Here is a 27,983-nt window from a genome sequence, read left to right on the forward strand (position 1 = left end):
ACACTTACAAATATGTTTTGTTTTGTTAAAATTTGGTCGAGGATGATGTCTAATATACGATAACTACTGTATAATCTTTTAATTATTACTTACAAAAGAAATGTATGTGTAACTGAGTATTTTTTTTTTCAGTTAAAAAAGAAAATATTTCATCTAGTTGGAAAAATAAATAAAAGAAGACGGAATTGTAGTATTATTTAGTGACAAAAACTATATAATAAAGTCACAGAAATGTCGATAAAAATAAAACTATATAATAATAAGTCACAGAAGAAATTCGATCTTCTTCTTCATCTATTAAACCCTTGTCTTCGTCTCTGACCACTTCGCTCCGGCGTCTGCTACTACTCCTTTCACGGTAAGTCCTTCTCATTTTCTCCTCGCCGGTCATTTTCTTCGTATTTTGTTTTTTTTCTTTTCATCTTTGGTTTCGCGGAAATGGTTTATTTCTCAGGTCTAGCTCCTTTGATTTTAGGGTTTTGTCATCCTTGTTTGTTGTGGAAATAGTTATCAGCCATTTCTTTATTTTGCTTTGATGATTAGGTTTTTTTTTCTGGGGTTTAACTCGTATTCGACCGATTTGGGTTTCCTCTTCTTCGTGTTGAGATCGAATTTCAAATTTGTTCGAAATAATAGGTGTGTGTTGCTTTGGGATTACTCGGTTCTTGAGATTTTGGGAAGCTAGCATGAATTTGAATTTCAAATGTAAAAACCCTTCGATTTGATGCTTCTTAGATCGGATTTACGTTTCAACTTGTCTGTGTTTCCTCTTTCATCTAGGGTTTTGTTGTCTTCTCATTGTTTTTCAGTCAGTGCATTGGTTCAATTCGTGAAACTCTACCAGTGCACTGAGTCTTATGCATAGATGTAGAACTGTAGATCCACTGATGTTGAATTTTGTTCATTGCTTGTAAATCTCCCAGTCTCTTTAGCTCTACCGCTTTTGTTCCCTACTTGGGAGTGTTAATTAGCTGTGTTCTGTGGCTTTCTGGATATTTCTGTAAGGTTACACTTTTATCAGTTCATGTCTTTCTTCATTCTGCTTCTGTAGTTTTTCATTTCCATTTGCACTGTCATGGTTGAGTGTTTGTTATAAGATTTGGCATTATATGTACTCATTGGCTGCTAAGTTATTGGGTGTGTTTGAGTATGTCTCATGTGTTTAGCGTTGAAAAGATGTTTTGGATTGTAGTATTTTTCTTCTCTGTATTCATACATTGGATTTGGTTACCTTTCTTTTAGTATCTCTGAGGACATTTTTCTTGCACGTTTTTGTTGTAGGTATCCTATAAGTGTGCAAGAGTGTTTTGTTACTCTCTCAAACATTTAAAATGGGGGACTCAGACAATGTTCAGCCACCATCAAAGAAGAGAGGTGCTGTGAAGCAGCTATCTCGTGACAATCCTGGTTTAGATGATGAGGATGATTCAGCTGATTTTGAGACTGGAACTTTTAAGAAGGCCAGTGATGAGGTATTGGCAAGTAGAAGAATTGTCCGAGTTAAGCGCAAAGAGCCATCTGCTACGACAGCTGCAGCACCTAATCCATTTGCTGGAATTCAGTTGGTCCCTACTACTGCACCTGCTTCAACTCCTGTGGTAACAAATGCACCTCTGACTGAGTCAAAGTTGACTCCAGCCGAAGCAGTGGTTGAGGATAATCAAAAGGAGATTGATTCTGAGGAGGGTGATGAAGTTGACAGTAAGAAGGTTGATGTCAAAGATGCTGCTGGGGAAGAGACTGAAAAGACTAAAGATGAGGATGGTAATCGTTGTGGAAAGAGTGCTGATGAACAAGTTGCTGATGCTGATGTAGCTCAGACCGTCGCATGTGTCACAAACGTTAGCAACAACGCTGTTGAAGGAACCGACCAAACTGAGGATCCTCTTGAGAAGGATTCAGGAGGTGCTCAGGCTGAGAAAAAAGAAAAAGAGGACAAAGGAATCGAAGAAGCAGATAAGAACGGCGATAATGGCGCATTTAGTTCATTCCAACAGCATTCAAGTAACAAAAACGCATTCACAGGACTTGCCAGTACAGAGGCTTCTGCTTCATCGTTCTCATTTGGTTTGGTTTCTCAAGATGGTTCATCTGGTACTGGGTCTCTCTTTGGCTTTGGCCTTCCAAGCAGCAATAACTCCTCTCTATTTGGTGCAACTGGATCATCCATTATCAAAAAGAGCGAGGGTACTGGGTTTCCACCAAAGCAAGAGGTTTCCACAGAAACAGGAGAAGAGAATGAGAAAGTTGCCTTCACTGCTGACTCGATTATGTTTGAATATCTTGATGGAGGATGGAAAGAGCGTGGGAAAGGAGAACTCAAGGTAAACGTCTCCAGTAATGGTGCCAAAGCAAGACTAGTTATGAGAGCTAAAGGAAACTACAGATTGATCTTAAACGCGAGTCTGTACCCAGAAATGAAACTTGCAAATATGGATAAAAAAGGAATCACATTCGCCTGTGTGAATAGTGTAAGCGAAGGCAAAGAAGGTCTCTCTACATTTGCACTGAAGTTCAAAGACCCGACAATCGTGGAGGAGTTTCGTGTAGCCATTGACAAACATAAAGACAGCAAACCAGTGGAGAAAGCAGAAGAAACAGCTCTTCCTCTAAAGACACCTGAGAACTCTCCAACAGCTACAGATGCTTGAAGAAAAGGTAAAAAGAAAAAAGAACATGTAGAAACATCTCTCTTGTCTTGTTACATTCTCAAGTAGTTGAATTTTGAGGCAGAGGAAAACTAAATATTTGGAGAGTTTTTTGCTTTTGTTTTCGGGACGTCTTGGTCACGTGTTTCTGTTTGTAGAAGAACCCTTATGCACTTAAAAATCTGTCTCCTTAATCTTTTTATATGTTCCATTTCCATATGAATGCGACCAGACTACACAGGTTTCAAATTGGTTCTTTGAAACCGTTGATCAACTTTGTTACATCAATCGTTTGATCAATTCGTCTGGATTTATAGACTAGGTTACGGACATTTACATGTAAGTTGGTACTTGGTAGCTTGGTTACGGACTAATCTTGAACGCAACTGTCACCTAAAACCAAAATAATGACTCATCTGTATTACCACTTACCACAAAACTCGAGGGGAGTAGATCCGCAGCAAGTGGCTCTTGGTGACGGAGATGAAAGACTCTTCTGGTGCCTACGAGACAGAGAAGACGATGGGGTATAGTAGCATTAGAATAATAAAATGATCGATTTTGCATGCAACCTCAAGCTATTTTGATGATAAAATTAGGTGGGAGCGATTCTAAATTTTGAAATGATCATACTTGACTGTAAAAATTTATCGCATGTGGCTTTCTATGTTGTTACTCAACCTGAATCTCTCGATTCAAAGATGATGATGATATTTTAATTTTGAGAGAAAGTAAATGAATGATTTTGTGTATATGTATTCGTTAATTTATAGCAAAAATTTAAAAAATTAATAAAATAATATGTGAATCTAAACCACCAATCAAATTTTGTTATGTGATAAAAAACGAATCTAAGAATCCAATGAGATTTTAGCAAAGTAATATTTTTAAAAATATGATCTAAGTAAATGTAACGCCAATCTTCTTTTGTACTATCTTATTTTTACTAAACACAATGTGTACTAACTACTATACTTCAAAACAAACATGTGGAGTTTTGTAACGTTCACTTTTATATACTACTTTTCTAACGGGTCGCAGATCCGGATTCTAGAATTCTTAAAGCATCTATATTGATTTACAACCTCTAGTCTCATGGATATGTTACTATTAAACTATTTATAAAATATTTTATAATGTAATTATATATTTAAATTTAAATTTCAAAACAAAAAATTAACCAATCAAAACAAGACGGTGTTAACAAGGGTCTTAAAAAATATATATCTTCTCTAAGAACTCATGGATATGCTTTTAGCATCTTATCCTAGATTAAGCAAATTGCAATAGATTTCACATATGAGTATAAGTCAAGGTCCATGAAAATTTTATAAAAATCAGAACATTTAACCTGGCTTTTATTAGACAGCAATATTTGTCAAGATGGCAGCCTAATTATCTTTGAGGACACTGTTACATAGAAACTCATATTATCTTCTCAGTTCAAGCGCCCATCTTCCTAGTCCATCTTTCTTCGTTCACATTCCCATTCCTCAACTAATCACTTCAGCTATATTATCCATCATTCATCAAAATTTATTTCTCCAGTAAGCCATGCCATTTGGGAGGCTAAGCTATGGGAAAGTTTATTTTTCATCACCGCCAACTTAAAAGGATGCTTTGGTGTGGCGATCGATGGCATGCATAAACAAAATTCCTGAGGACATAAATCTTGAATCCTACTTCTACTAAGTGCGTAAATATGTAGATGTAACAGTCTTGATTCTTGAATATTCAAGGATTCTAGTTTTTTCTTAGATTCAAGAATCGAAAAAACTGACTAGCCAAAACTATAATCCTTGATTGTCGTTTTAAAATTTATAACCAAATTTACATATACAGTAACTTGTAGTGTAGATTTAATTGGCTTTAAGCTGATATATTAAATCACACATCTTAGTGAAAATTTCCCAATATCCATTTCTATTGTAGTTTTTGGCCAAACACAACTTTACCAATTAAACCTCAAGTATATATATATATAAAATAAGAGTTATGAAAAAAGGAGTGACTCCATTGGCCTTAATCAAAGTGTAACTAAAAAAAAAGTGAAAGGTGAGTTTGTAGTTTGAGCACGTTTGTTTTGTTCACTCACTCATCTCCTCTGGTAGTTAACAATTTAACCAACGAATCATTTGCTCACATTTTCCTTATTTCACAACTGTCTCTTTACCTGCTTTTAAAAAAAGACAAAATGCCATTAGTTTCTTATACTTATTTTCTTCTATTATTGAAGATAAGAAAAGAAAAAAAAACAATGATTGATAGTTCATATAAAATAAAGATCGTGTCATACTAGTAGCATGGTTTATTTTGTTTTTTCCATTATTCAGATTCCAGCTCATGCATGTATTTATAATCTATGTATCTTGAGTTCTCAATTTTTATTTTTTCCTATTTTATGTAAGGAAATAATAATTTTTTCTTCTTTCTTTTTCGAACGTAAAATTTATGAAGAATTAGTGTATATATAATAAATGTTTCTTACGCATATAGGAAAAGCCAATAAGTGTTATAGTGTATTAATGCTTTTGATTTTAATACACTTAATAAGGAGTTTAGAACTTATGTGTTTTATTTTTTCAATTTATATACCGTAGTTGATACTTAAGTTGCATAATGATTGATTGATTACTTAAAAGCCGGTCTTTCGTTGTAGGTTACTTTTTTTTTTTTTGTATGAATGTGAAAATATATTCAAAACAAATAAATGACCTTTTTAATGCGTCCTTAAATCAAAAAACTTAAGTTAAAAAAACATCAAAATGTTAGAAAATGTTAGTGGTAGGTTACTTGAGTTTAAAAGAAAAAGAAAATGACATGTAAAAATTATAGATAGCGACAAATTACAATTTCAATTTCAATGTCGATATTGACTTGAAATGTTTAATGTAAATGTTGATATTGCAATATCAGTAATATCTACAAGCAAATCACTTTTAAAGTTTCAAGTATTTGTAGTTTTTACTGATGGAATGAGACAAAAAGAAATATTAAACTATAGTTGATAGCTCAATTATTGAGAAGTTTCTTAACAATTGTATAGATTCTTTTTAATGTAATTTTTCCTTTTTATGTTCGGAATATTATTACTTTTACATAAATGAATTAGACATTATTTTGTTCGTTACTTGCTAATTACAACCAAGAAATATAAATATTTTTTTATTCAAAAAAAGAAATATAAATATTTTTTAATAAATAAAACATATGACTATATGATCAGTCCGACGTGAAAGCGTCTCAAACCCCACACTTCCCTAATTATAGAAACTTGCCCATTTAGAGATCGACTGTTATATTATGTAAATATCAAATTACCAAAAAAAAAGCTTAATTACTAAATTTATTATCAACACAAATGTAATAAAAAAAATTGTTTGAGGAGATTATAATTGTAAAGAATCACGTGTTAGTTAATTAATTAGTAATTTTATTTGAACCTAACTAAATTTAATATCAACACACACGTACTTTTGGTGATGATACCGAAAACACATTTCACGCACATGACACTATAACACTCACTCAACGCCTCTCTCTATATAACACTGAACTCTCTTTCCCTTCATCTTCAACACAGTTCATCCCACCAAAGAGAGTATCAAAGACGACTTAGGGAGAGAAACACAAAAATCATGATGAGATTCGACAAGGTTCCTGTTCCTGTACTGTTAGGGTTAGCTCTGGTTCTAACTGTGTTGGGAGCTCTGACCAAAGCCGAAGCACCTGTGTGCGGTCCAGGTGTGCCTGAAATAGCATTTAGCAAAGCAAATTTCCCTAAAGACTTCATTTGGGGAACCGCAACCGCAGCGTTTCAGGTCCTTTCATGCCATATGCATATATGTTGTAATTTTGTTTTGTTATAATTTCGTGTTTATTATAGTTCTTGATTTCGTTGTTGTTATTATGTGGTGATAAATATAGGTTGAAGGAGCTGTTAATGAAGGTTGTAGAGGTCCAAGCATGTGGGATACTTTCACTAAGAAATACCCACGTACGTATGTCTATATATATCTATATATATATATTTCTTTGTTTTTGTGTTATTTTTACACGTTTTATTCGATTTATTAATATTTAACAAAATGTTGAAATAAATTTCCAGATAGATGTCAAAATCATAACGCTGATGTTGCTGTGGATTTCTACCATCGCTACAAGGTAAATTAATTATTCTCAACATGTAATTTCATAAATAATTCTTTGTTTTATTTTTCGATGATTAAAAGTTTATATTAAAATTCATATTAACAGGAAGATATCCAGTTGATGAAAGATATTAACAGTAATGGTTTTAGACTTTCTATATCGTGGCCCAGAATATTCCCCCGTAAGTATATTTTTTTCTTTTTAAAGAAAAAGTTTAATTAACGTCTGTATGAAGTATAATCGTAATTAAATTAATATTAACATAATTTTATGAATATACTTTATAAAAATGCTTGCAAAATAAATGTCAGATGGAAGGATGTCTAAGGGAATAAGCAAACAAGGAGTCCAATTCTACCACGACCTCATCGATGAGCTTCTCAAGAACAGTAATTATAACTTTCATTTTATCTCATTAAAAATTAGCTAATTATAAACCTCATATTAATTAAAAAGATATAACTATTTTTTTGGTTTTTTTTTTTATGTAGATATAATACCACTAGTAACAGTCTTTCACTGGGATACTCCTCAAGACTTGGAAGATGAATATGGTGGTTTCTTAAGTGGTCGCATTGTGTAAGTGATCACATCTAATTTTTCTACAATTTATAATGTGTCACATGAACTTACTTTATACTAAAATGTTTTTATCATTATAGGCAAGATTTTACGGAATTTGCGAATTTCACATTCCACGAATACGGGCACAAAGTGAAACATTGGATCACGTTCAACGAGCCGTGGGTGTTTAGTCGTGCCGGTTACGACGTCGGGAAAAAAGCCCCGGGACGTTGTTCATCGTACATCCCCGGTTATGGACAGCACTGTGAAGATGGACGGTCAGGATTCGAAGCTTATCAAGTCAGTCACAACTTGCTCTTGTCTCATGCTTACTCCGTTGATGCCTTCCGCAAATGCAAACAGGTTATATATTTTTTTTTGTTCCCTTTACTTAATTATCCTAATTACATTATGTAATCTAATTTGGTTCTGTAATAAACTTTTATCTAAATGTTTTATACAGTGTGCTGGAGGTAAAATTGGAATTGCACATAGTCCAGCTTGGTTCGAACCACGTGACCTTGAGGCTTCTGGAGGTTCCATTGACCGTGTGCTTGATTTCATCTTGGGATGGTAAAATAAAGAATATGTGAATAAATTCTTAAGTAATACTAATTAGTATTAACTTCTTATATAATCTCTTTGATCATTGTTTGTAATCAGGCATTTGGCTCCAACAACTTATGGAGATTATCCACAATCGATGAAAGATCGTGTAGGTTATAGACTACCAAAATTCACAGAAGCTGAGAAGAAGCTACTCAAGGGTTCTACAGATTACGTTGGAATGAACTATTATACTTCAATGTTTGCGGTTGAGATTAAACATGATTTTAAGAACCCTAGTTGGACTACTGATTCTCTTGTTGATTGGGATAGTAAGTAGTATATTCGAAATTATCCCTTAATTATCTCTTATATATAGTATCATTATTCTAATATTAATGTACGTTGTTAATCTTAACCAGGCAAGACTGTGGATGGAACCAAAATTGGTAGCAAGGTAATCCCTATAACGTATAACTATATAATATTAAAAGATTTTCCTAATACATAATTAATTTACTGTAATTTTGTTTTTCCAATAATTAGCCATTTGGTGGTAAGCTGGATGTGTATTCAAAAGGTTTGAGATCCCTTTTGAAGTATATTAAGGACAATTATGGCGATCCAGAGATTTTGATCGCTGAGAATGGTTAGTAAACAAAATGCTCAAACCTCATTTCATCAAACTTCAAAAATTAATTGTAGTTTAGATAGAGATTGAAATGTTTTTGGGTTTCAAAGGATACGGAGATGACCTTGGAGATAAGCATGATGACGTAGAGTTTGGGACACAAGACCATAACAGGAAATATTATCTCCAAAGGCATCTCTTCAGTATGAACCAAGCCATTTGGTAATTAGTATTAAATGTTTTCATTACATTATACATTAAATGATCAATATTAATGTGATGAACATGAACTGTCTTTTTTTGTAGCGAGGACAAAGTGAATGTTATTGGATATTTCGTGTGGTCGTTGATGGACAACTTTGAGTGGCAAGATGGGTACACCGCGAGGTTCGGGCTTTACTACATCGATTACAAGAACAATCTGACCCGTCACCAAAAAGTTTCGGGCAAGTGGTATTCCGATTTCCTCAAGCCGGAATTCCCGACTTCAAAGCTCAGGGAAGAACTTTAGAGACAAGAATCCAAACCGTGGGATCCTTTTATCAGGACAAAATAATTGAGTGCAAGGAGTCTTTTAAAAATGTTCTTGATGGATCATATCGGTTTGTGTGTAATTTTATGGACCTTGTTTTATCGTTTCTATCTTCCTATGCTAAGCAAGGCTTGTGGCTTGTTCAAGTTTTCATCGTACTAATAATAATGTTGTTTACAACAATATGGTCTCGTACGTCTTCTTTTCATTTATGTTGATTTTATATTCTTAATCTGCGAGAATCAAAAAAAATAATATAGATAGGGTTCACCAAGATCTTAAATACACGGAAGACAATGCTGATGATGAACATTGTAGATATCTTTCTTTTTCTGGGGTATTACGACTCTTTTTTTCTTGTGGTATTCTAAGATTATGTTTCTTCTAATCATGATCACAGCTGCTAAGAGAAACAAAATGTTGGAAGACATCGAACGCGAATTCAAAACAAAATGTTTTAAACAAGCTAGACAATGCTGGTTTAAATTATGATGAAGATGCTTCGATCGTTATACCGATTAAAATCATAATACACAATAAATGTAGAATTTCTAGGCATTAATTAGGCAATGATTCATATATACATAATTTTTTTAAAGGTGTAATTGCATAGTACTGGAGAAGTTACAGTATATGCTTTCTTTTCCGGAAAAAGTTTCACAGAATAAAGCAATCACACAAAAATGGTCTTTATTACTTTTTTTCTTGTTAGGAGTAGTGGTGAACTCAATTATTATACTACTACCATATATATAGGAACTGAACGAAAAAGTTCTCATATCTGAATTAATCAACATGGGCCATAGTTTATTTACAATGATTATGAGTCACAAGGCTGCTTTATTCGTAGAGATGCTCCCATGTTATCTAATGATTTCAGTAATAACATTAGTCAAATAACAGTAGTAAATTATATATATGTGAATCTATACATCACATGTTGCACATTCAAACGACTTGTTTCTACCGGTATTATCTATATTCATGTGCATGCGCTCTGGAAAGCGACGACCCACCGGAGTCATGCATTCAGAACCTGTCCATCAAATCTTGAGACACTGATTGGACAAAGTTATTATTGCTTATTTGGTATAAAACTATTCACTTATTCACATCAGAAATGGAAAAAAATAAGTTCGAAAGCGATATGTATATATATACACATTAGTCTCGCTAGTAATGTGTATATATTTTGATAATACAATCTTACAGTATTAATGTATTTTCATGTTTATAACTCGAATGAAGTAATACTTAATTACATTTCACATCTCTGTTTAACTTAGCTAAGCTAACACAAAAAAACGAGTTATATAAAAGAGGCACGAGATATATAAAAATGAAACCCACGTTTGAGTTAGTTACAACGGTTTTAATTATCTTAAAAACGTTTCCATGTGACGCATCTTCAAGCTGGCCTTAAGACTTTGTGTGTATCTCTTGTTCTTGTAATGGAAACCTCGGCCATGAAAACGATATTTTGTGTTCTTAGTTTGTCTCTGTGTCTTCTTCTTTCAAGCTTCCATGCTGTTTCTTGTCAGGTAAATTAAACACACAAAAATAATTAACAACATGTCACTCTTTTATTTTCAACCATATATAAAAAAAAATTTGATTTGGAATGCATCTTAATATCTAACTTAGGATGATGGTAGTAGCAGTGGTTTGAGTAATTTGGATCTAATCGAACGTGATTACCAAGGTAAGTAAATATTCAAAAACAATACTCACAATTATCCAAAAAAAAAAATTTCTTGGATTGATTTTTTGGTTTTTTTTTTTTTTTTGGTTACTTGTAGATAGTGTCAACGGTCTTCAAGGCAAGAAAGATGAAGATCAGTGTAAGAAGATCTCTCTCTATTATCACTTTCTTGTTTCTTTTCTCGATTCTGTTTTTGTTTTCTTCTGTTTGCGAGTTGTGAGTAGTGACAGCTTCTATGTTTGTGTTGGTGTGTGTCTTCAGCTGCAACGATACAGAGTGAACACCAGAAGAACAATACAGTGACTGATAAGAACACTATTTCTCTGTCTCTATCAGATCAATCTGAGGTTAGCTAGGGTTTAGCTTGTGTTAATTGGCTGCCTCTTTACGTTTATATTTGGATTCTGATGAGTGATGATAAATAAATCTGCCAAAGAGATTTTTGCAAAGTAGTTTATTCTAAGTTCTTAAGGTGAGTTTTCTTCTATTTTATGTGTGTTTAGGTTGGATCTGTTAGTGATGAAAGTGTTAAACGTTCTAGTCTGCTGGATCAAATCGAACTTGAATTTGAAGGTAACTCAGGATCTTGATATATCTCTCTTAGTGAATGTGTTTATGGTATGAAACAAGAAATGCCTTTTAAAGTTAAAATGTCATTCTTGATTGATTGCAGCTCATCTCAATAGTCTTAACCAAGCTGGATCTGATGATATCAAGGCTGAATCTAAGGATGATGAAGAATTATGTAAGACATTTTTTCTCTTTTTGTACATTTTCTTGAATGCTTTGTGTCTTGTTTTTCTGAGGAGTTGTTATGTGTCTTGTTTCAGCTGCTCAGAGACAGAAAATGTTGGAAGAGATTGAACGTGAATTTGAAGGTATCTCACAGATTCTAGCTAGGCAATGCTGATTTTATAGTTAGTCTCTAAAGAACTTCATTTATAAGAAATTTTTGTTAATTTGTCTTCTTTTGCTTCTGCTACTTGTTACAGCTGCTTCAACGAGTCTGAAACAACTAAAGACTGATGAAATAAACGAAGGAAGTGATGATGAACAAGGTAATGACTCTTTCTATTGACTCCATTTTCTCCTTGGTATAGTATAATACAATGAAGCAGGTTTTGTATCACTTGAAACAGCTGCAAAAAGACATAGTTTGTTGGAAGAGATTGAACGAGAGTTTGAAGGTATATTCCCAACATTTCTTAACTGGTTACTATTTTTTTCCTGAGATAAAAATTGGATCTAAGAGTTTGCTTTGTCTTCTGTTTCATTTCATACCTTAGCTGCTACAAAAGAGCTTGAACAACTAAGGGTTAATGACTTCACCGGGGAGAAAATTGACGAAGATATACAATGTAATGCAGCTCTTCCCTCCTCGGATTTATCTGTTCCATTGGTCTCTATATGGTGAATGGTTTTGTGTATTTGTTACAGCTGCAAAGAGAAAGAGTATGCTTGAAGCAATTGAACGCGAGTTTGAAGGTGCCTTGAGACACAATTATGTTTCAATATGTTCTGAGAAGAATGTAGAAAAACTTTGTGAATAATCTGAGTGTCATCTAAGGTTTTGTTTGTGTGTTTTTCTGTTTCAATTCTCCTACTTGCAGCTGCTATGGAAGGCATTGAAGAACTAAAAGTTTCTGATTCCACCGGAAGCAGAGATGATAAAGAACAACGTAAAGTCTCATATCATCCTTTTTTTGGTTTTCCCTGATCCTTAATTTCTGAAGCTGCTTCTATGTCCTCTTACAGCTGCAAGGAGACTAAGTGTGCTTGAAGAGATCGAACGGGAATTTGAAGGTACTTTGTACTATCTACTAACTGTCTTAAAACAGATTTTATGATTCATCAAGAAAAGTTGTGTAAGAGTATTTTCCTGTGTTCTGTTTCTCATAGCTGCTACAAAAGGTCTTGAACATCTAAAGGTTAGTGATTCAACCAAGAACAATAACGACGACGAACAAGGTATAAGAAGTTTTCCACTCTTCTTTATGTGGTTTATCTTCCTGCATACGGTTTTCTGAATCAAATTGATCTTATTGTCACAAAACAGCTGCAAAGAGACAAAGTTTGTTAGATGAGATCGAACGAGAGTTCCAAGGTATCATCTACATAACTTTTACAGGTCTTAAATAGTTCATATTATCATATCTATTGAGTATTATTATCTGAGAGTGTTGTATTTTCATTTATCACTTGCAGCTGCTACAGATAGCCTTAAGCATTTTCATGTTGATAATTCTGCTGAAGACAAAGAACAACGTAAAACAATCTTCTTCTTCTTCTTCTTTGCATCCGCTATTCGTTCAATATGGTCTATTAGCTCTCTACGGTAATCTGAGACAGGTTTTGAATGTATTGTTGCCAGATGCAAATAAACAAAGAATGCTGGAAGAGATTGAACGTGAATTTGAAGGTTATCTTAAATATCGAATGCACTAGACCAAAACATGGAAATAGTATCTTAAGCATGTTGTTTATTGTATTCTTCTTCTTGCAGCTGCAACAAAAGATCGTAAACATCTATATGATTTCACTGAAGGCAATGCTGATGATGAAAATTGTAAATATCTTTCCTTTTCAGAGGGTTTTCAGCTCTTTGTTTCTTATGGTATTCTAAGACTATGTTTCTTCTATTTCATGATCACAGCTGCTAAGAGAATCAACATGTTGGAAGACATCGAATTCGAAGGTATCTATCCTCAATTACCATTTGTATCACTTTATCTAGTTTCTATGTTTCATCCTAAGATTCAGTCACATTTTATTCTTGTAGCTGCCACAAAAGGTCTTGCACAACTAAAGGTTAATGATTTCACTGAAGGCAATACTGATGATGAACAATGTACGAAAAAAAAAAAAAAATACTCTTCTAGTCTTATATATTTTAGGGATTCACTTTCTTTACTGGAGTTTGCTGAGACAGAGTTGCTTGTCTCCTAATACAGCTGCAAAGGGACAGAGTATGCTTGAAGAGATCGAACGCGAGTTTGAAGGTATCTCAACATATCAGTATCTGTCTAATTAAGTAATTAGCTCATTCATATGCTTCAGAGGAAATCATGAACCTGTTTAATTGTTTACTTGCAGCTGCTATTGGAGGTCTTAAACATATTCAAGTTGATGATGCCAGAAACATTGAAGAAGAATGTAAACTCCCATTTTATTCTCTTTACAACCTTCTCATGCCAATTTTGAAACTTTTTTGGCTATATTTCTTGTTTCAGCCTCTAAGAGAAAGATAATGTTGGAAGAGATAGAACGTGAAGTTGAAGGTACTTCAAGATTCTATTAATGATCTCTCCTAAGTAAAGAAAGTATATATGAGTTTAAATCTAATTCCACCTTCTTTGTTCTGTAGAAGCACACAGTGGCATTAGTGCAAATGCTGCTAAAGAAGAACGTAAGAACCAATACTCTTTTAAATATTTCTGTTTCACTCACTGTCTCAGACAATTTTTGTAATCCAGTACTTCTTCTCACAGCTTCAAAGAAACAGAGCGGCTCTGTTCTACCAGAGGTTCTTGGACTTAGCCAGTCAGGTGTTTGTGGCTGCTTTAAACAAGACAATGCTGGTTTAAAACAAGACGAAGATGATTCGATTGTTATAACGACGAAATATAGCATAGACGAGATCCTCTCTGAAGAATCTGCAATCAAGGTTTTTGTTTCAGACCTTTTCTTGAGCAACAAGAAAGGAAGGGTCACAATCATAACTCTATTTCCTATGTTTTCATGAATTTGCAGGGAACAGAGACTTCTAGTCTCACAGCGTCTTTGACTCAACTCGTTGAGAATCACAGGAAAGAGAAGGAATCTCCACTCGGACACAGAGTTCTCACTTCTTCTTCCACAAGCGAATCAGCTGTTACATCAGAGACTGTAGAAACCCTAAGAGCCAAACTGAAAGAGCTTCGCGGTTTAACTGCTCGTGAGGTTGTGATGCGTAAAGATTTCGATCAGATTCTCATTACTGCTGCGAGTTTCGAAGAGCTAAGCTCAGCTCCGATCAGTTACATCTCTAGGTTAGCTAAATACAGAAACGTCATCAAAGAAGGACTTGAAGCTTCTGAGCGAGTTCAACTAGCGCAGGTACGAGCGTCAATGCTCAAAGAAGCTGCCACGGAGAAGCAAACGGTCGTGGACTCTCATTTCGCAACCGCTAAAACGCTTGCTCAAAAAGGAGACGCGTTGTACGTTAGAATCTTTGCGATCAAGAAACTGTTGGCGGAGTTTGAAGCGGAGAAAGAATCTGTTGACGCAAAGTTTAAGGAGACTGTGAAAAATCTTTCTCATCTTCTTGTTGATGCTTCTGAGGCTTACGAAGAGTATCATGGCGCAGTTAGAAAGGCGAAAGACGAGCAAGCGGCTGAGGAATTTGCAAAAGAGGCAACTCAAAGTGCAGAGATCATTTGGGTTAAGTTTCTTGATTCTCTTTAAAGAACAGTTGAGATTCTTCGTTGTGCTTAGAGCAAATCTAGAGCTCTTGTTGGTTTTTTTGTGTTGTATTTTGGGATGATGTTGTGTTTGAGAGTTTGTGTGTTGGTTATATATCTGGAGAGAAAGGTTACGAGATAGAGAAGAATTAAGAGAGTGTCTTTGAAAACGAATAATGGTTTTGTTTCAGATCTCTATAATAATAAAAGCTTTCAATAATATTTCACACTAAAACCTTTTGCATACCTTGTGGCTTGTGTAACAGTTCTTTTAAACATCTTTGGTGTGTCACTTTAAAATCATGTTGCCAAGAAAATTAGAATCTGGTGCTACAACGTCGTTTTGATTTAAATGATATAGTTCAAGGCCCAAGCCCACGAGAAAAATACAATTTAAAAATAAAAGCCTTAAACTACGCCGGTTTAAAGAGATTACAATAATTAAAGAGCGCAAAGTATAATTAAGAAAGGAAACAAGTGGAGAGAATTAATTACAAGGAAACAAAAATTAACAAGGAGAAGAAGCACAGTCTCCTCTCCTCTCTCTGCTTCAGCTCTGATCTCTGAAGAAGAAGACTACTGAGTACAAAAGTAAGCTTTTCTTTCTCGTCTCTTTGTCTACTTCTTCGTCGCTTTTCTCTGTTTTTTGAATATCCGGTGAAGATCATTGACTTCAAGTTTCGTGTTGCTTCGTAATCACAGATTACTGCGTTTTTGTTGCTATTTCTTCCTTCGGATGCTGAAACATTGGAGAATCTGCGAATCCAAGTCCGTGTTTACTTATCTTCTGGTAATTTTAGCTCACCGATCGATTTGAATTTGATTTTTTTTTTTTGGTAATCGGCAAATCCAAGTCCCAGTGGTTACTGAGCTTCAGTCTCCGAATCATCCAACGCGATTTTGTAATTGTAATGCTTGTTTTATGGGAACCTAAGGAGAATGCAAATTCTTATGGCTTTGTAATTTTTAAGATCCTTTGTAATCTGATTTAAGCTGTGGAGTTTTCTCCAGATTTGGTTTGTAATAGTTGTAATGCAGATCAGCAGAGTATTTTAGATCTGAATTCTAACTAGCTCTACTTATTTAAACTTTTCTTTAGTTTATTTCTGGTACCAGGTTTTTAGAGATTAGAGTTTGATGAACTATAGACTGATTGCTTGATTTCTTTTCTAGGTTGCGGTGTTGTGGCGGTTTGATTTCTACTAGTTTCTGTTGTATTTTGTGGATTATATGATGCTTATAGTGAGACTACTATAGCCGTTGGAATCATGGAAGAGATTCGGTTATCACCGCTGAGACAGACAAGCGTTAAGTCTTCGCTGTCAGGGAGGTCTACCCCAAGGGGTTCACCTAGAGTGCATTCTGGTAGGACACCGCGTAGAGTTCATGGGGGAGGAGGAGCTGTTCAGTGGTTCCGTAGTAGTCGGCTGGTTTATTGGCTGCTTTTGATTACTCTCTGGACGTATCTTGGATTTTATGTGCAGTCTAGGTGGGCGCATGATAATGAAAACAAAGTTGAGTTTTTGCGGTTTGGAGGCAGACCGAGAAAGGATGTTTTCTATGTGGAGACGAATAAAGAAGCTGTTGCTGATGACGAGAAGAAGTCTGATGGTTTTCTGAACATTACCAGTACGGATGATGCTAGTTTGAATAAGAGGACGGATGTTAGTCTGACCAAGAAAGATGATGGGGCTTCTCGACGAAGCTTGAGTTCCAAGCAGAAGACGAAAAAATCTGGCCGGACTTCACGTAGTAAGATCCGTGGTAAGCCGAAGGTAAGTAAAGAGGTACTTGAGACTAAGGATTTGGATGATGAGCAAGATCCTCAACTTCCAATGACAAATGCTACTTATGGTAAGCTTCTTGGTCCCTTTGGATCACTAGAGGATAGAGTTCTTGAATGGAGCCCACATAGACGGTCTGGGACTTGCGACCGGAAATCAGATTTTAAACGCTTTGTTTGGTCAAGGAGATTTGTCCTTGTATTCCACGAGCTATCAATGACTGGCGCTCCAATCTCAATGATGGAGCTGGCTTCAGAGCTTTTGAGCTGTGGTGCAACAGTCTCCGCAGTAGTTCTCAGCAGGAGGGGTGGATTGATGCAAGAGCTCAATAGGAGAAGGATCAAAGTGGTCGAAGACAAAGGAGAACTCAGCTTCAAGACCGCCATGAAAGCAGATTTGGTCATTGCAGGATCAGCAGTATGTACCTCATGGATAGGTAAGAATTCATTATGTGATTTATGAACTACTAATTTAAAATCAAAGGAAATCAGAACTTAATTATTGTACTTCCATTTGTCGCAGATCAATACATGAATCATTTTCCAGCTGGTGGAAGTCAAATAGCTTGGTGGATAATGGAAAATCGACGAGAATACTTTGATCGAGCGAAGCCAGTACTTGACCGAGTGAAAATGCTGATTTTCTTATCTGAATCACAGAGTAGACAATGGTTAACATGGTGCGAGGAGGAGCATATAAAGCTTAGATCACAACCAGTAATTGTTCCACTCTCTGTAAATGATGAGTTAGCTTTTGTAGCTGGAATTCCTTCCTCACTCAACACACCAACGCTTTCTCCAGAGAAAATGAGGGAGAAGAGACAAATATTACGGGAATCAGTGAGAACAGTGTTAGGTTTAACAGATGCAGATATGCTTGTGATGTCTCTTAGCAGCATAAACCCAGGAAAGGGACAACTTCTTCTCCTTGAATCTATTGCCTTAGCACTTGATGAGAGAGAACAAGAAGCTTCAAGGAATCACAAGGGCATCATTAGGAAAGAAAAGGTTAGTCACTCCAGCAAACATCGTTTAAGAGGTTCATCCCGACAGATGAAAAGTGTTTCTCTTACACTTGACAATGGTGTAAGAAGACAGAAGCAAGAACTTAAAGTTCTTCTAGGATCAGTGGGTTCAAAGAGCAACAAAGTTGGATACGTTCAAGAGATGTTAAGCTTCTTATCAAACAACGGAAACTTGTCTAAGTCAGTTATGTGGACTCCAGCAACAACTCGCGTTGCTTCTTTATACTCTGCAGCAGATGTCTACGTTACAAACTCCCAGGTTATCCTCCTTAGACCTCAAAAAATATAATTAGATGCATGTACAGTTTCGCTCAGAAGCTAGTATATATTAGGTTCCATTTCGGTTTGACCATTTCAATTTTGTTTTGTTAGTTTTATAATTGAATATTCTTTTACAGGGAGTTGGTGAAACATTTGGGAGAGTAACTATCGAAGCAATGGCTTATGGACTGGCAGTGGTGGGAACAGACGCAGGAGGAACCAAAGAGATGGTGCAACACAACGTGACTGGTCTGCTTCACTCGATGGGACGATCAGGTAACAAGGAATTGGCTCATAACCTCTTGTTTCTACTGAGAAATCCAGACGCAAGGCTACAATTGGGGAATGAAGGACGCAAAAAGGTTGAGAAAATGTACATGAAGCAACATATGTACAAACGTTTCGTCGATGTTCTTGTCAAATGCATGAGACCATAAACACTTTAGTTCATCACAGAATTATTGAGTAAAAAAAAACTGAAATTTTGTTTGTGGAGTTATTGGATTTTGGGGAACATATTCATAGAATCTGAAGGTTTCTGTAGTTCAAGTGGGTCATATTTTCAATTGTTAGCATATCGACTGAAGGTTTAGAGTAATTGAGTAAAGATAAAAATGTAGCTTCCAAAGACAAGCTATTATAGGACAGAGATCACAACTTATGAATTAGAACATGTCAGTGTTTTATACATCAATGCTATGTTTCTCTGTATTGATACACTTGCTAGGTCTTCGATTGGACAGCTTCATAAACCAGAATCTCTGGTCGAAGGTTCCTTTCTGCAAAGAATCTGATCACATTCTCCCAGTTACCAACATCCTGTATAGCATGCACAAAACGTGTCAATCATGTCTGGCCTATCTAAATTCACAATTTAAAACTGTTTCGTCTTACCTCTCCTGCTAAAGACTCTCGTGTGAGATTGACCCACCGGTTTTCTTCATAAGCTATACAAATGTGTTCTTCTTCTCCACCAGAACCAACCTGCAGCAACATAAGTTCAGACTGTAACAGATAGATACAGAAGAACAATAAGACAAAACAAACAATTTTTACCCTGTTTCCAGAGTTTACCATTGATACAAGTCGGTAGTTAGTGTTTGGCTCTAAGCCTACGTATAGCCTGCTGATATCTATCTCCCAGTCCAAAGCCTTCATTGTTTCAGATATTTCTTTTTTAGTTTCACTCTTCTCCCATTCTAACACTAGTGTTCCAAACCCACAAAACACCAACAAAGTTTTATTATAAGCATTATAAATGAAAGAAGCACATAAGATCACAATCATGGTGGTCAAAAACTTACCAATTATGAAGATAGGTGGGCATCTACTTATAATATGATGAACAAAGTTCGACTCTCCACAACCGACTGTTTCAGTGTCACATGACTTTCGATATTCCATGCGGATCACCCTAAGTATGTCCACAAACTTTATACTCTCAAGCGCACACTGCATATATTTAAGCACATGACAGCTTTATAAAAGGATGTACCAGTTTCTGCAAGAAAGATAAAGAGATAAATAAATGAAACATACCTTGAGGTGTCTGATTGAATCTGCAGCCATAACAATAACATACGAACTTTCCTCTGGATAATTTGTAATCCTTCTGCATTTTCGACAACTCATTCTTTCATTCCCCACAACCGTGAAAAGGCGGGTAACCATACTTTCTCTTTCTGGATATTTCCAACAACACCAAAACTCAAGGATGGCCACAACTACCTTAGCAGCATCACTAGACTGCAAAGAGTAAAACATAGAAAACCTTTAGAACAACAATTACACTTATGGACAAAAAAAGTTGATATACAATTCTTCGAAACTTTATCTTCTTCACACCAACCATGGGAATAACTTCTTCTAGGGAAATAAGTAACTCGCTCAATAGGTAACTGTAGACTCCGTCATTGTCTATCACCTCAAACACCAAAGCAGTAAACAAATTTTGTATCGAAGAAGGAACTTGTTGTTCCAGGTGGGCTTGAAATGGTTTCATATTGTTCTTCAAATCTTCTTTGAGTACCTTAATTCTCAAGAGAGCCTGCAACACCACATATTTTTGTGAACTTATCAAAAAGAAGCGAAGAGATATAGAATGAGTTGAATCAGAAGATGAGAGTTTAGGTATAAACTAATTCTTTTTTTTTATTGGTAACTGATTTACCTTTAGCGTCATGTCAAGAGCTGAACAGTACTTGGCTACAGCACCTCCAAGTGCCGACAATGAAGCTTCTCCAAGCATGTTTAGCATATCTTGAAAATGACGAATGAAAGAAATTAGAATTATGCATCTCAAAACAATATTCAAATTATTAGTCAATGAAGAAGCTTTTAGACAACCATAATTATCTTGGGTAGCGTCCTCTTGATTTTGAGTATTGGATGAATGTTCCAGTCGACCCCTCTCACTTGCAAGAGCATCTTCTTGTTCCATAGAATCTTCTTCCATCGATGGCGATGTACTTTCCGGTTCAAGTTTGACAGAAGGTTTACTGTACCTGTAAGAACTCGTATTGTTTAGAGAAAACCGGAAAACAATTTATCAACATGCAAGATAATGAAAATTAAAGTACTTACCATTCAACAGTCTTGCCACGGAGGCTATACTTGCTCGTTGAAGTTCTCTGTTACACCATGAAGCCCACTCATTCTTACAAGCAATTTGGGGAAAATAATTCTCTTGTATTGGATAATGAATATGTAATATATAAACAAAGCAGAGAAGTGGAAGCCTAAAAGTAAAGAAACAAAATCCAAATGGAAGATTTTATCCCAAGATAAAAAATTGTTATTGACCTGTTCAGAGAAGTTAAATCAAGAGTACTAATAATAGTTTAGGAATTGAAAGACCTTGTTTCGTTTATCATTCTTCTTCTGTGATTGTGACTTCTTCTCCTCCTCGAATGAAAGATCTGCTGCTACTGCATCTAACTTGGCTCTGTCCTCCATATTTCTAATTTCATTCTAGATGAGAAGAGGCATAAAAAAATATTAGAAACAATATAAAGGTCAAATCAGACATGAAATGAAAGCTGTCAGTATATAACCAACCAGTAAGAAGGGTTTCATCAGTTGAAGGATATCAGTGCGGTTGTCATAAACAGAAAGCCTGACTAGGTTGTTTAGCAAACTTATCCTTGAATTATCAATTAACAAAATCTTTGAGTCGATTAGAAGAACCTGCAAGTCAAGTAGAAAATTTTATTAAGATGGAGTGAATATGTTATTCTGCTGTTAATGAAGAATACTACAGCCATGAATGAACCTTGTGGGTGACCACTGATTTCAGAAGGCCTATGGACTGCAACACTTTGTCGTCACTAAGAATTTTTTGGTCACGTATAAGGTTCAAGCAGTCTTCTAAATCAGGGACATCAAATGTTGGATGCAATGCTCCTTCCAAAACATCTCGTACTGCACACAAGAATATTTTTGTAGCGAGGGAATTTTCGGGGACTCTCTCTTCACACCTATCACATAATAGACATGCATATCTGATCCACTGATCTTCCTGCAGATTCCGTCTCCTTTCATCTTCACTCACACATATGTTCTGGATTGCAGTAAGAGCTGCTTCATAATCTAAGACCAGTACTTTCTTTGCATATTTGGTTCCCAAATTCCGACATGTGAACTGAACAGCTTTGAGAACAGCTACCCATATATCAATATTGTGCTCCCTGATAGATCTGGGAAAGGGCCTATCTACTGAATTGTTGTCAGTTAGCCAAGATATGATATCATCCCCCTGAGCATGTGCCTTGGCGTAGTGAACATTGGGATCAAAAACATTGATTGTCCCATCATCATTTAATGGAGCATTATTGCTTTTCAGCAGTCTTCTATCCAGAAGCAGATGTGAAAGCTGAAGGTCGAAATCGATCTTCTCTTTAACCCGAGTTTGACCCAAGAAACTGTCTACTGCACTGGAAACCACATTTGTACCATCATCCCTTTCGCACTTTACGTTTTTCAGAAAGTCTAGGATTTGACCGAGTTCATGACATTCCAGGAAACAGATACTCTGAGGTGTTTCCACTAGGTGAGAATCGAGAAGACTCTGTTTGGGAATTTCAAACTGTCCAAGATGCTTAACCGGAAAACGCATCAGCCAGTCACGAATGCTACAAGATAATGTTTTCTGCTCACAAAGCAAGACAAGGATCAATTTGATTTCCTCGAGCAATTTACCACGCTCTTCATCCGCAGCTAAAGGCCATTCTCCGGACCATCCATTCTTACATTTAGCTGTAAACGATTTCACATATGCGAACTGGTTCTTGATCATTTCAACAGCAGCTACTGCATCCACTGGTTTCCAACCTCCAATCGAAATCTTACGAGCCCAGTCCTTCCCTATTCTCTGAACCCTATCCTTTTCTGTAGAAGGTTTAATATCTGCAGCATGTTCTTGTTCAAAATGATTCTTACATTCTTCAGCACTAGAGAAACGTTTCCAACAACACATCCAGAATGTCCATGTCCTGTCTCTCCTTGCAGAAGCAAGAGCTTTCTCCAAAGCATCTAGTCCCGCTTTGTAACGTTCTGCTCCCTTGACAAATCTTATAAGCTTTGCAATGCTTACTTTCATAAAGTCCCTTTTGACCTTAACATCCAATCCCATCCAATACGTCCTCAACCCTTCAAACTCATCCTCACGTGGGTCTGGACTTTTCTTTGACTCCAAATGCTTTGGTACAGATTTTATCTTCATAATAGAACCAACTACTAGAGTCTTGGAAGAAGCGATCTTGGACTCTGCATCTTCGATTATTCTCAACATTCCCTTCTTTGATTCCTTCAATCGTATCTGCTTAGCAACAGAGTCGGATTCATCTGGGAAGGAAACAGATAAAGCTTGTTTTGCTTTCTTCAAACACTTCTTGTGATACAATACTGAACCAAGCATGTTGGCTAATACGTGGAATGATTTCGCACAGACTGGTGATAACCTATCATCTACCGTGTAGCACTCAAGAGTTCCCAAAATGTAAGTGAATTTCACATTAGGGTCCTTTGTTTGGTGCGTTAGCTGTAAGAAGATTTGACCTTGTTTGAGACGAATGAGCCATGCGTTCTCATCTTCCCAATGGACTTGAATCAAATCTTCAAGTATCTCCATAGCCTTGAAGTACTCTCCTTTAGCGATGTGATGTCTAGCATCTTTGAAGAGTTTGCCATCCTTGAAAGAAGAAGAAGACTCCATTGTACACGATCCTCAAAAGCTTTCTAGGGTTTTCTTTTCTTGCTTCAGAGAGAAGAAACTGTGAAGAGCGGGGTGAAAAAAAAAATGCGACGAAAATAACAGAACTGTATCATCAAAAGAAGTTGGCTTTTATAACGTGAGAGCCACGTGACCCAGTTTTGAGCATTGGGGAATTGTGTCGAACACCTTGTGTGCAAAATCTGTGGTACACTCAACAGCTTCGAATTGGTAGTTAAATCCATGAATAGATCAACAAAAGAAAACCCAGAATTTGTATAAAGCTTCGATTTTTGCTTAAGAATTGAATATACAGTGTTCTTCATGTTGGTGATGAAAAAATTCGGACTTGAAAGTTGAAAAAAAAAAATTGTTTTTTTTCTTTTCAGAACCACGCACGTTGAATCAATTAATGGATACGATTAGAAGAAACAATGGACTATATCGTAGTTCTGGGCTTTCTTATCTAGGCCCGTTAACATTTTGTAGTTTTTTTATAATTTTGGTTTGTTAAATATATTCGATCTTTTTTTTGGGCTTAGCCCACTGATTCATATTTGATTCTGAAATATTCATCATATTGTCCATTTTGATCAATTTTAACATATAATATTGCACTATGCATTTAGATTATTTGTTGAAGCAAACACACAAAATTGGAACTCAGAAGTTTACGAATATAATGAAATGTACCATATCAAATGTAATAGTGTTGTACCTTTCTTTGTGATATTTTGTTTAATGACACCTCTATTTTTATATGTACTAGAAAACCCCTCTTTTGTGATATTCTTGTTTAATTAAACCTCTGTTTTCTTTTTGTGATTCTCTTAGAAGTTAGTTGTTCTTTGTGCATGTGATTTTATTTAAATATATATATATATATATAGGGAAAAAGAGGCATGCATGAAAATATTTAAAGTTTACGTGTTCCTTTAAACAAACAAGCAATGAGGTGAGGATGTAAATTTCGTCGAGCCATATGACTCACTATATCATATGAAATTACTCATTTCCTATAAATATTTTATGCTAATTCTCTCTTCTTCTTTTTTTTTATAAACTAAATAAAAGAAGATGCGTGGAAATATTAAAGTTTACGTGTTCCTTTACATATGAGGATAGAAGTTTCGTTGAGTTATCTATATGACTCACTTAATCATCTAAATTACTCAATTTTCTATAAACCAAATTGTAGGAAATTAATCATATTATTACGCTCTTTTTACATGTACATGACTAATATTAACATTTAATAAAATGAGGTAAACCTATATATGTATATTTTATATTATACGTCTATATAGTTTTTAAAAAACAAATTGTTTAACTTCTATTCTCTATACACAATAATTAATATTTTACCATGTTGATTAATATAACTCGAACTAGCTTGATTAGAATAATAAATCTATTATCAAAAGAAAAAGTAAAATTATGATCAGAACTAAGACATTAGGGAAATGGCTGCAGATTCATATATCTATTTAATTTTCTTGCAACTAAATTTTATTGTCTTTACTTCAATTCTTGATTCTTCACTTTTCTTGTTAGTGCTATCAAGTTGTGGTGGGAATTAACCCTCTTTTCCAAGATTTTTAAAATTAAAGTATTAATTTTTTTTATTTGCAAACCAGTTTTTTCAAACATAAGAGTAATTTAGGAAGCCAAAGATGGAACGTTAATAAGATCACGTTACACCCAATTTGATAATGAGACCAATGGACATCTTGACCACTAATGACTCGAGCTCACTTAGTCATTTAATTTGAAACGACTCCCAAATAAAATATCTTGTAACTTTGCCAAAATGTGTATACCAACTAAACTAAAAAATATATATTTCATATATACATGTTGAGCTAGGTACATGCATTTCCTACAATATACTAGTATTTAGATCATAAATCATACTACTGTTTTTAAGATCCAACATTAGTCTACACTCTACGTACATACGTGTAAAATCTCTACTAATTATGAAGGTTATAAATATTGTAAGTAATTTATTTTTCCAAATACAAGTATAATTGTTTATCGGTTAAACCAAAAATTAAACAAAAACATATGAGTTTTATATTATTGGTTTTTAACATCCAGCTGTAGTACACCGTAGATATGATATCAGAAGTTCAATGTGGATTATACGTATAAAATTAGTAAACTTTTGCTTTTTTGGTTTATATATATACACATTCTTCCTCACATATTTTCACCATCACTGGTTTAAGGAATCATCTCTCAAAACATAAAACACAAATCTGCTAAGTATTAGAAAAGCTCGTCAAGTTCTTCTTCTCATCAAAACATGGCGGCTTGTGGTATGTCTTCTCTCCTTCTTGATTTTTCATGTTATGTCAGTTTATTGCTTCGTCTTCTTCCTATAATTACTCTCGAACAAATTTGTTTGGATAACGACATTTTTATTTAATTTATTACGGTAATATCTTTGCAGGTAGAGATGACTTCACATACAATCCTTTTGTTCATCCTCAAGGAGAGCATAAGGCCACTATGATCTGGCTGCATGATAAGGATGAAAACCATTTTGAGTAACGTTTATATCATCAGATGACTTGTTTTGCATCGTTACATATGTTTCATTTCTTCTAATTCCATGTTTTGAAAAAACTCTTTCATTCGTATTGCACATGACCGGAATATACTCTTTTGTATAGATTAATCATAGAAGCTTCAAATTATTGCTTATCTTATTTGTGTTTATATATTCTGTTTGCAGTCCAGTTAATTTTGCGAAATCTATGAATCTTGAAAATGTAAGTATCCATGGTGAAAACCCACTAAATTAAATACCTCTTAATTTTTGTTAATTTACAGCATGAATTTAATTATTTTACATATATATATATATATAGGTCAGATGGATATGTCCACCTATGGTTTACACAAATACATGTGAGATACATTATCTTCTTGGCTTATATACTCACATATTTATCTCGCAAATATTATGTGATGTCATATTAATTAATTTACACACAATTAATTAGAATATTTCTTTGTTGAATCAGCTTACGACTTCGGATGTAACATCAAACAAGATGATCAAAAGACATTAGATCTCGCAGCTACCCTTGTTGCTAGTCTTTTCTCGAGTGAACCACAAAATGGTATATTATAATTATTCGCCTTATTAATCTTTTGGTCTCTGCATGAAATATTTTTTCTTTAAAATGTTATATCACATTAGAAAATATATAGTATTTTTTTCCCTTTTTAGAAAATCTTTAGAAATATAAATGTTAGGCTCTTTCTTTCTTTCTTTCTTACACATATCTACTGTAACAGCCTATGTAATATACATGCATCAGATCCTCTAGCTAATAAATCACAAAACTTTGATGTAGTCATAAAAGGAGTAGGAGGTTCTGGGATGGGTGCAGTAGCAGCTCTCCACTTTGCAAGAAACTGTGCTCTTGGACATTATCCTATCAATCCCCAAGTTGTTGTTAGCATGGATGGGTGGCTTTCTATTGTGGGGTATAATTATTAATTATATAATCACTTATCTCTATGTATTAGATTTAAAAACTTAAGCTTACGTTTAAATACCCTATCATCGAATGATGTATGACTAAATTACTCAACCTTGTAGGAGCATAAAAAGCAGTGTAGAAGCTACAGTTGGGGCTGCGGCTCGTGCTGCATCGCAGTCAATCTTACTTACCCATGGAACTGGTAAATCTATATATGTGTTCTATATATTTTTTCCTTTGTAGATATAGTGAGCACGATCGAGACAACTCTTTATGATTGTAGGTTACTCAGAGCATCTTAGACTTCCTTACACCCGTGATGACGAAGTTGTTGTGTCCCTTAAAGAGGCTGGCTTTGGAGAAGTCATGTTCGTACCATACTCAAAGTCAAGGTATATACACATTGATTATTTTACCACTAATTAGCTTTGCTTTATATATGTATACTTTTTTTTTGTTTATTTGAACATACTTTTTTATAAGTTTCTTGAATTATATGTCAATGTGTAGCCTTAGAGAAATGGTCATCAAGTCGCTCCTACCGTAAGAGATGAAGCTCCCAATCTCATCCAGACTAATAATAAAGCTCTACCATATAAAAACCGTGCGCATTATCTAGTGAATAGTGATTTATATATTTTATTTGTTAGCGAGACTCATGAATAATAAGTTAGCTGATGTTTAAACTTTATGGTAAATTTATCATCAAGTACTTGTAACAACTTTTTATTTATAAATAAAGAATCAAATATCTATTAATATATCTGGTAATGAGTATATGGTGTGATTATATATGATGATTATAAATATAACTACGTCTGTACAATTTAGCTTTATTAATTGTTTAATTTTTTATGATTAAAACAAAAAAATTACAGTGTCAATTAATGAATTAATAGGATTGAAACTCATATACTGTATATGAAAAGTAAAGTAAAATTAGGTAGAAATAAGACATTGGGCATATAGTACCTTTGTAGTCTTGCAGATTAAT

At 34.8% G+C, this 27,983-nt stretch overlaps 6 protein-coding genes and 1 long non-coding RNA gene across 7 annotated transcripts; 5 read left to right on the forward strand and 2 right to left on the reverse strand.

Moving 5' to 3' along the window:
• Positions 1 to 208: 208 nt before the first annotated feature.
• LOC17900541 (nuclear pore complex protein NUP50A) lies at positions 209 to 2,846 on the forward strand. Its single transcript, XM_006307482.2, has 2 exons — positions 209 to 358; positions 1,282 to 2,846. Exon 2 carries the CDS (start codon positions 1,332 to 1,334, stop codon positions 2,649 to 2,651), a length of 1,320 nt encoding a protein of 439 aa, XP_006307544.1. The 5' UTR covers positions 209 to 358; positions 1,282 to 1,331; the 3' UTR covers positions 2,652 to 2,846.
• Positions 2,832 to 3,374, reverse strand: LOC111832552. Its single transcript, XR_002835456.1, has 2 exons — positions 3,282 to 3,374; positions 2,832 to 3,151 (listed from the first exon to the last, which is right to left on the reverse strand). It is a non-coding gene; the product is annotated as an uncharacterized LOC111832552 (long non-coding RNA).
• Positions 3,375 to 6,286: 2,912 nt separating this feature from the next.
• Positions 6,287 to 9,252, forward strand: LOC17897051 (beta-D-glucopyranosyl abscisate beta-glucosidase). Its single transcript, XM_006307161.2, has 13 exons — positions 6,287 to 6,469; positions 6,576 to 6,645; positions 6,757 to 6,812; positions 6,906 to 6,981; positions 7,112 to 7,189; positions 7,292 to 7,379; positions 7,463 to 7,727; positions 7,828 to 7,937; positions 8,028 to 8,242; positions 8,333 to 8,367; positions 8,457 to 8,559; positions 8,652 to 8,763; positions 8,848 to 9,252. Exons 1-13 carry the CDS (start codon positions 6,287 to 6,289, stop codon positions 9,050 to 9,052), a joined length of 1,596 nt encoding a protein of 531 aa, XP_006307223.1. The 3' UTR covers positions 9,053 to 9,252.
• Positions 9,253 to 10,504: 1,252 nt separating this feature from the next.
• LOC17899936 (TSK-associating protein 1) lies at positions 10,505 to 15,436 on the forward strand. Its single transcript, XM_023790032.1, has 26 exons — positions 10,505 to 10,614; positions 10,718 to 10,775; positions 10,873 to 10,914; positions 11,037 to 11,122; positions 11,279 to 11,348; positions 11,449 to 11,520; positions 11,606 to 11,653; positions 11,768 to 11,833; positions 11,915 to 11,962; positions 12,062 to 12,133; positions 12,213 to 12,260; positions 12,386 to 12,454; positions 12,531 to 12,578; positions 12,675 to 12,743; positions 12,832 to 12,879; positions 12,981 to 13,040; positions 13,147 to 13,194; positions 13,279 to 13,341; positions 13,429 to 13,470; positions 13,555 to 13,623; positions 13,727 to 13,774; positions 13,869 to 13,928; positions 14,006 to 14,053; positions 14,140 to 14,181; positions 14,264 to 14,439; positions 14,526 to 15,436. The coding sequence occupies exons 1-26, from the start codon at positions 10,525 to 10,527 to the stop codon at positions 15,216 to 15,218; spliced, it is 2,283 nt and encodes a 760-aa protein (XP_023645800.1). The 5' UTR covers positions 10,505 to 10,524; the 3' UTR covers positions 15,219 to 15,436.
• A 329-nt stretch (positions 15,437 to 15,765) lies between these two features.
• On the forward strand, positions 15,766 to 18,810 carry LOC17899465. The gene is made up of 5 exons (XM_006306880.2): positions 15,766 to 15,805; positions 15,917 to 16,004; positions 16,388 to 17,434; positions 17,521 to 18,281; positions 18,421 to 18,810. Exons 3-5 carry the CDS (start codon positions 16,483 to 16,485, stop codon positions 18,718 to 18,720), a joined length of 2,013 nt encoding a protein of 670 aa, XP_006306942.1. The 5' UTR covers positions 15,766 to 15,805; positions 15,917 to 16,004; positions 16,388 to 16,482; the 3' UTR covers positions 18,721 to 18,810.
• A 59-nt stretch (positions 18,811 to 18,869) lies between these two features.
• On the reverse strand, positions 18,870 to 23,807 carry LOC17900713. Its single transcript, XM_023789352.1, has 12 exons — positions 21,555 to 23,807; positions 21,341 to 21,469; positions 21,140 to 21,253; positions 20,867 to 20,913; positions 20,630 to 20,787; positions 20,454 to 20,542; positions 20,133 to 20,330; positions 19,823 to 20,029; positions 19,588 to 19,735; positions 19,358 to 19,488; positions 19,178 to 19,267; positions 18,870 to 19,102 (listed from the first exon to the last, which is right to left on the reverse strand). Exons 1-12 carry the CDS (start codon positions 23,493 to 23,495, stop codon positions 19,007 to 19,009), a joined length of 3,348 nt encoding a protein of 1,115 aa, XP_023645120.1. The 5' UTR covers positions 23,496 to 23,807; the 3' UTR covers positions 18,870 to 19,006.
• Positions 23,808 to 25,726: 1,919 nt separating this feature from the next.
• On the forward strand, positions 25,727 to 27,748 carry LOC17897278. The gene is made up of 9 exons (XM_006304501.2): positions 25,727 to 25,813; positions 25,948 to 26,044; positions 26,233 to 26,269; positions 26,369 to 26,408; positions 26,525 to 26,623; positions 26,861 to 26,993; positions 27,109 to 27,191; positions 27,273 to 27,381; positions 27,500 to 27,748. The coding sequence occupies exons 1-9, from the start codon at positions 25,801 to 25,803 to the stop codon at positions 27,534 to 27,536; spliced, it is 648 nt and encodes a 215-aa protein (XP_006304563.2). The 5' UTR covers positions 25,727 to 25,800; the 3' UTR covers positions 27,537 to 27,748.
• Positions 27,749 to 27,983: the final 235 nt, after the last annotated feature.

Source organism: Capsella rubella, unplaced genomic scaffold, assembly GCF_000375325.1.
Source record: "Capsella rubella cultivar Monte Gargano unplaced genomic scaffold, Caprub1_0 scaffold_1, whole genome shotgun sequence".
In the NCBI taxonomy this organism is placed as follows: Eukaryota; Viridiplantae; Streptophyta; class Magnoliopsida; order Brassicales; family Brassicaceae; genus Capsella; species Capsella rubella.

What these genes read in the sequence shown, in the direction of transcription:
- LOC17900541 (XM_006307482.2), top strand. Translation starts at nt 1,332, where the DNA reads ATGGGGGACTCAGACAATGTTCAGCCACCATCAAAGAAGAGAGGTGCT.
- LOC17897051 (XM_006307161.2), top strand. Translation starts at nt 6,287, where the DNA reads ATGATGAGATTCGACAAGGTTCCTGTTCCTGTACTGTTAGGGTTAGCT. An exon ending in CGATGAGCTTCTCAAGAACA is followed by an intron (nt 7,190 to 7,291) that starts GTAATTATAACT and finishes TTTTTTATGTAG; the next exon opens with ATATAATACCACTAGTAACA. An exon ending in GAACCAAAATTGGTAGCAAG is followed by an intron (nt 8,368 to 8,456) that starts GTAATCCCTATA and finishes TCCAATAATTAG; the next exon opens with CCATTTGGTGGTAAGCTGGA.
- LOC17899936 (XM_023790032.1), top strand. Translation starts at nt 10,525, where the DNA reads ATGGAAACCTCGGCCATGAAAACGATATTTTGTGTTCTTAGTTTGTCT. An exon ending in AGGAAGTGATGATGAACAAG is followed by an intron (nt 11,834 to 11,914) that starts GTAATGACTCTT and finishes CACTTGAAACAG; the next exon opens with CTGCAAAAAGACATAGTTTG. An exon ending in AAATGCTGCTAAAGAAGAAC is followed by an intron (nt 14,182 to 14,263) that starts GTAAGAACCAAT and finishes TTCTTCTCACAG; the next exon opens with CTTCAAAGAAACAGAGCGGC.
- LOC17899465 (XM_006306880.2), top strand. Translation starts at nt 16,483, where the DNA reads ATGGAAGAGATTCGGTTATCACCGCTGAGACAGACAAGCGTTAAGTCT. An exon ending in AGTATGTACCTCATGGATAG is followed by an intron (nt 17,435 to 17,520) that starts GTAAGAATTCAT and finishes CATTTGTCGCAG; the next exon opens with ATCAATACATGAATCATTTT. An exon ending in TCTACGTTACAAACTCCCAG is followed by an intron (nt 18,282 to 18,420) that starts GTTATCCTCCTT and finishes ATTCTTTTACAG; the next exon opens with GGAGTTGGTGAAACATTTGG.
- LOC17900713 (XM_023789352.1), bottom strand. Translation starts at nt 23,495, where the DNA reads ATGGAGTCTTCTTCTTCTTTCAAGGATGGCAAACTCTTCAAAGATGCT. An exon ending in CGTGGCAAGACTGTTGAATG is followed by an intron (nt 20,788 to 20,866) that starts GTAAGTACTTTA and finishes GAGTTCTTACAG; the next exon opens with GTACAGTAAACCTTCTGTCA. An exon ending in CGCTACCCAAGATAATTATG is followed by an intron (nt 20,543 to 20,629) that starts GTTGTCTAAAAG and finishes GTCATTTTCAAG; the next exon opens with ATATGCTAAACATGCTTGGA.
- LOC17897278 (XM_006304501.2), top strand. An exon ending in AATCTATGAATCTTGAAAAT is followed by an intron (nt 26,270 to 26,368) that starts GTAAGTATCCAT and finishes ATATATATATAG; the next exon opens with GTCAGATGGATATGTCCACC. An exon ending in TATGGTTTACACAAATACAT is followed by an intron (nt 26,409 to 26,524) that starts GTGAGATACATT and finishes TTGTTGAATCAG; the next exon opens with CTTACGACTTCGGATGTAAC.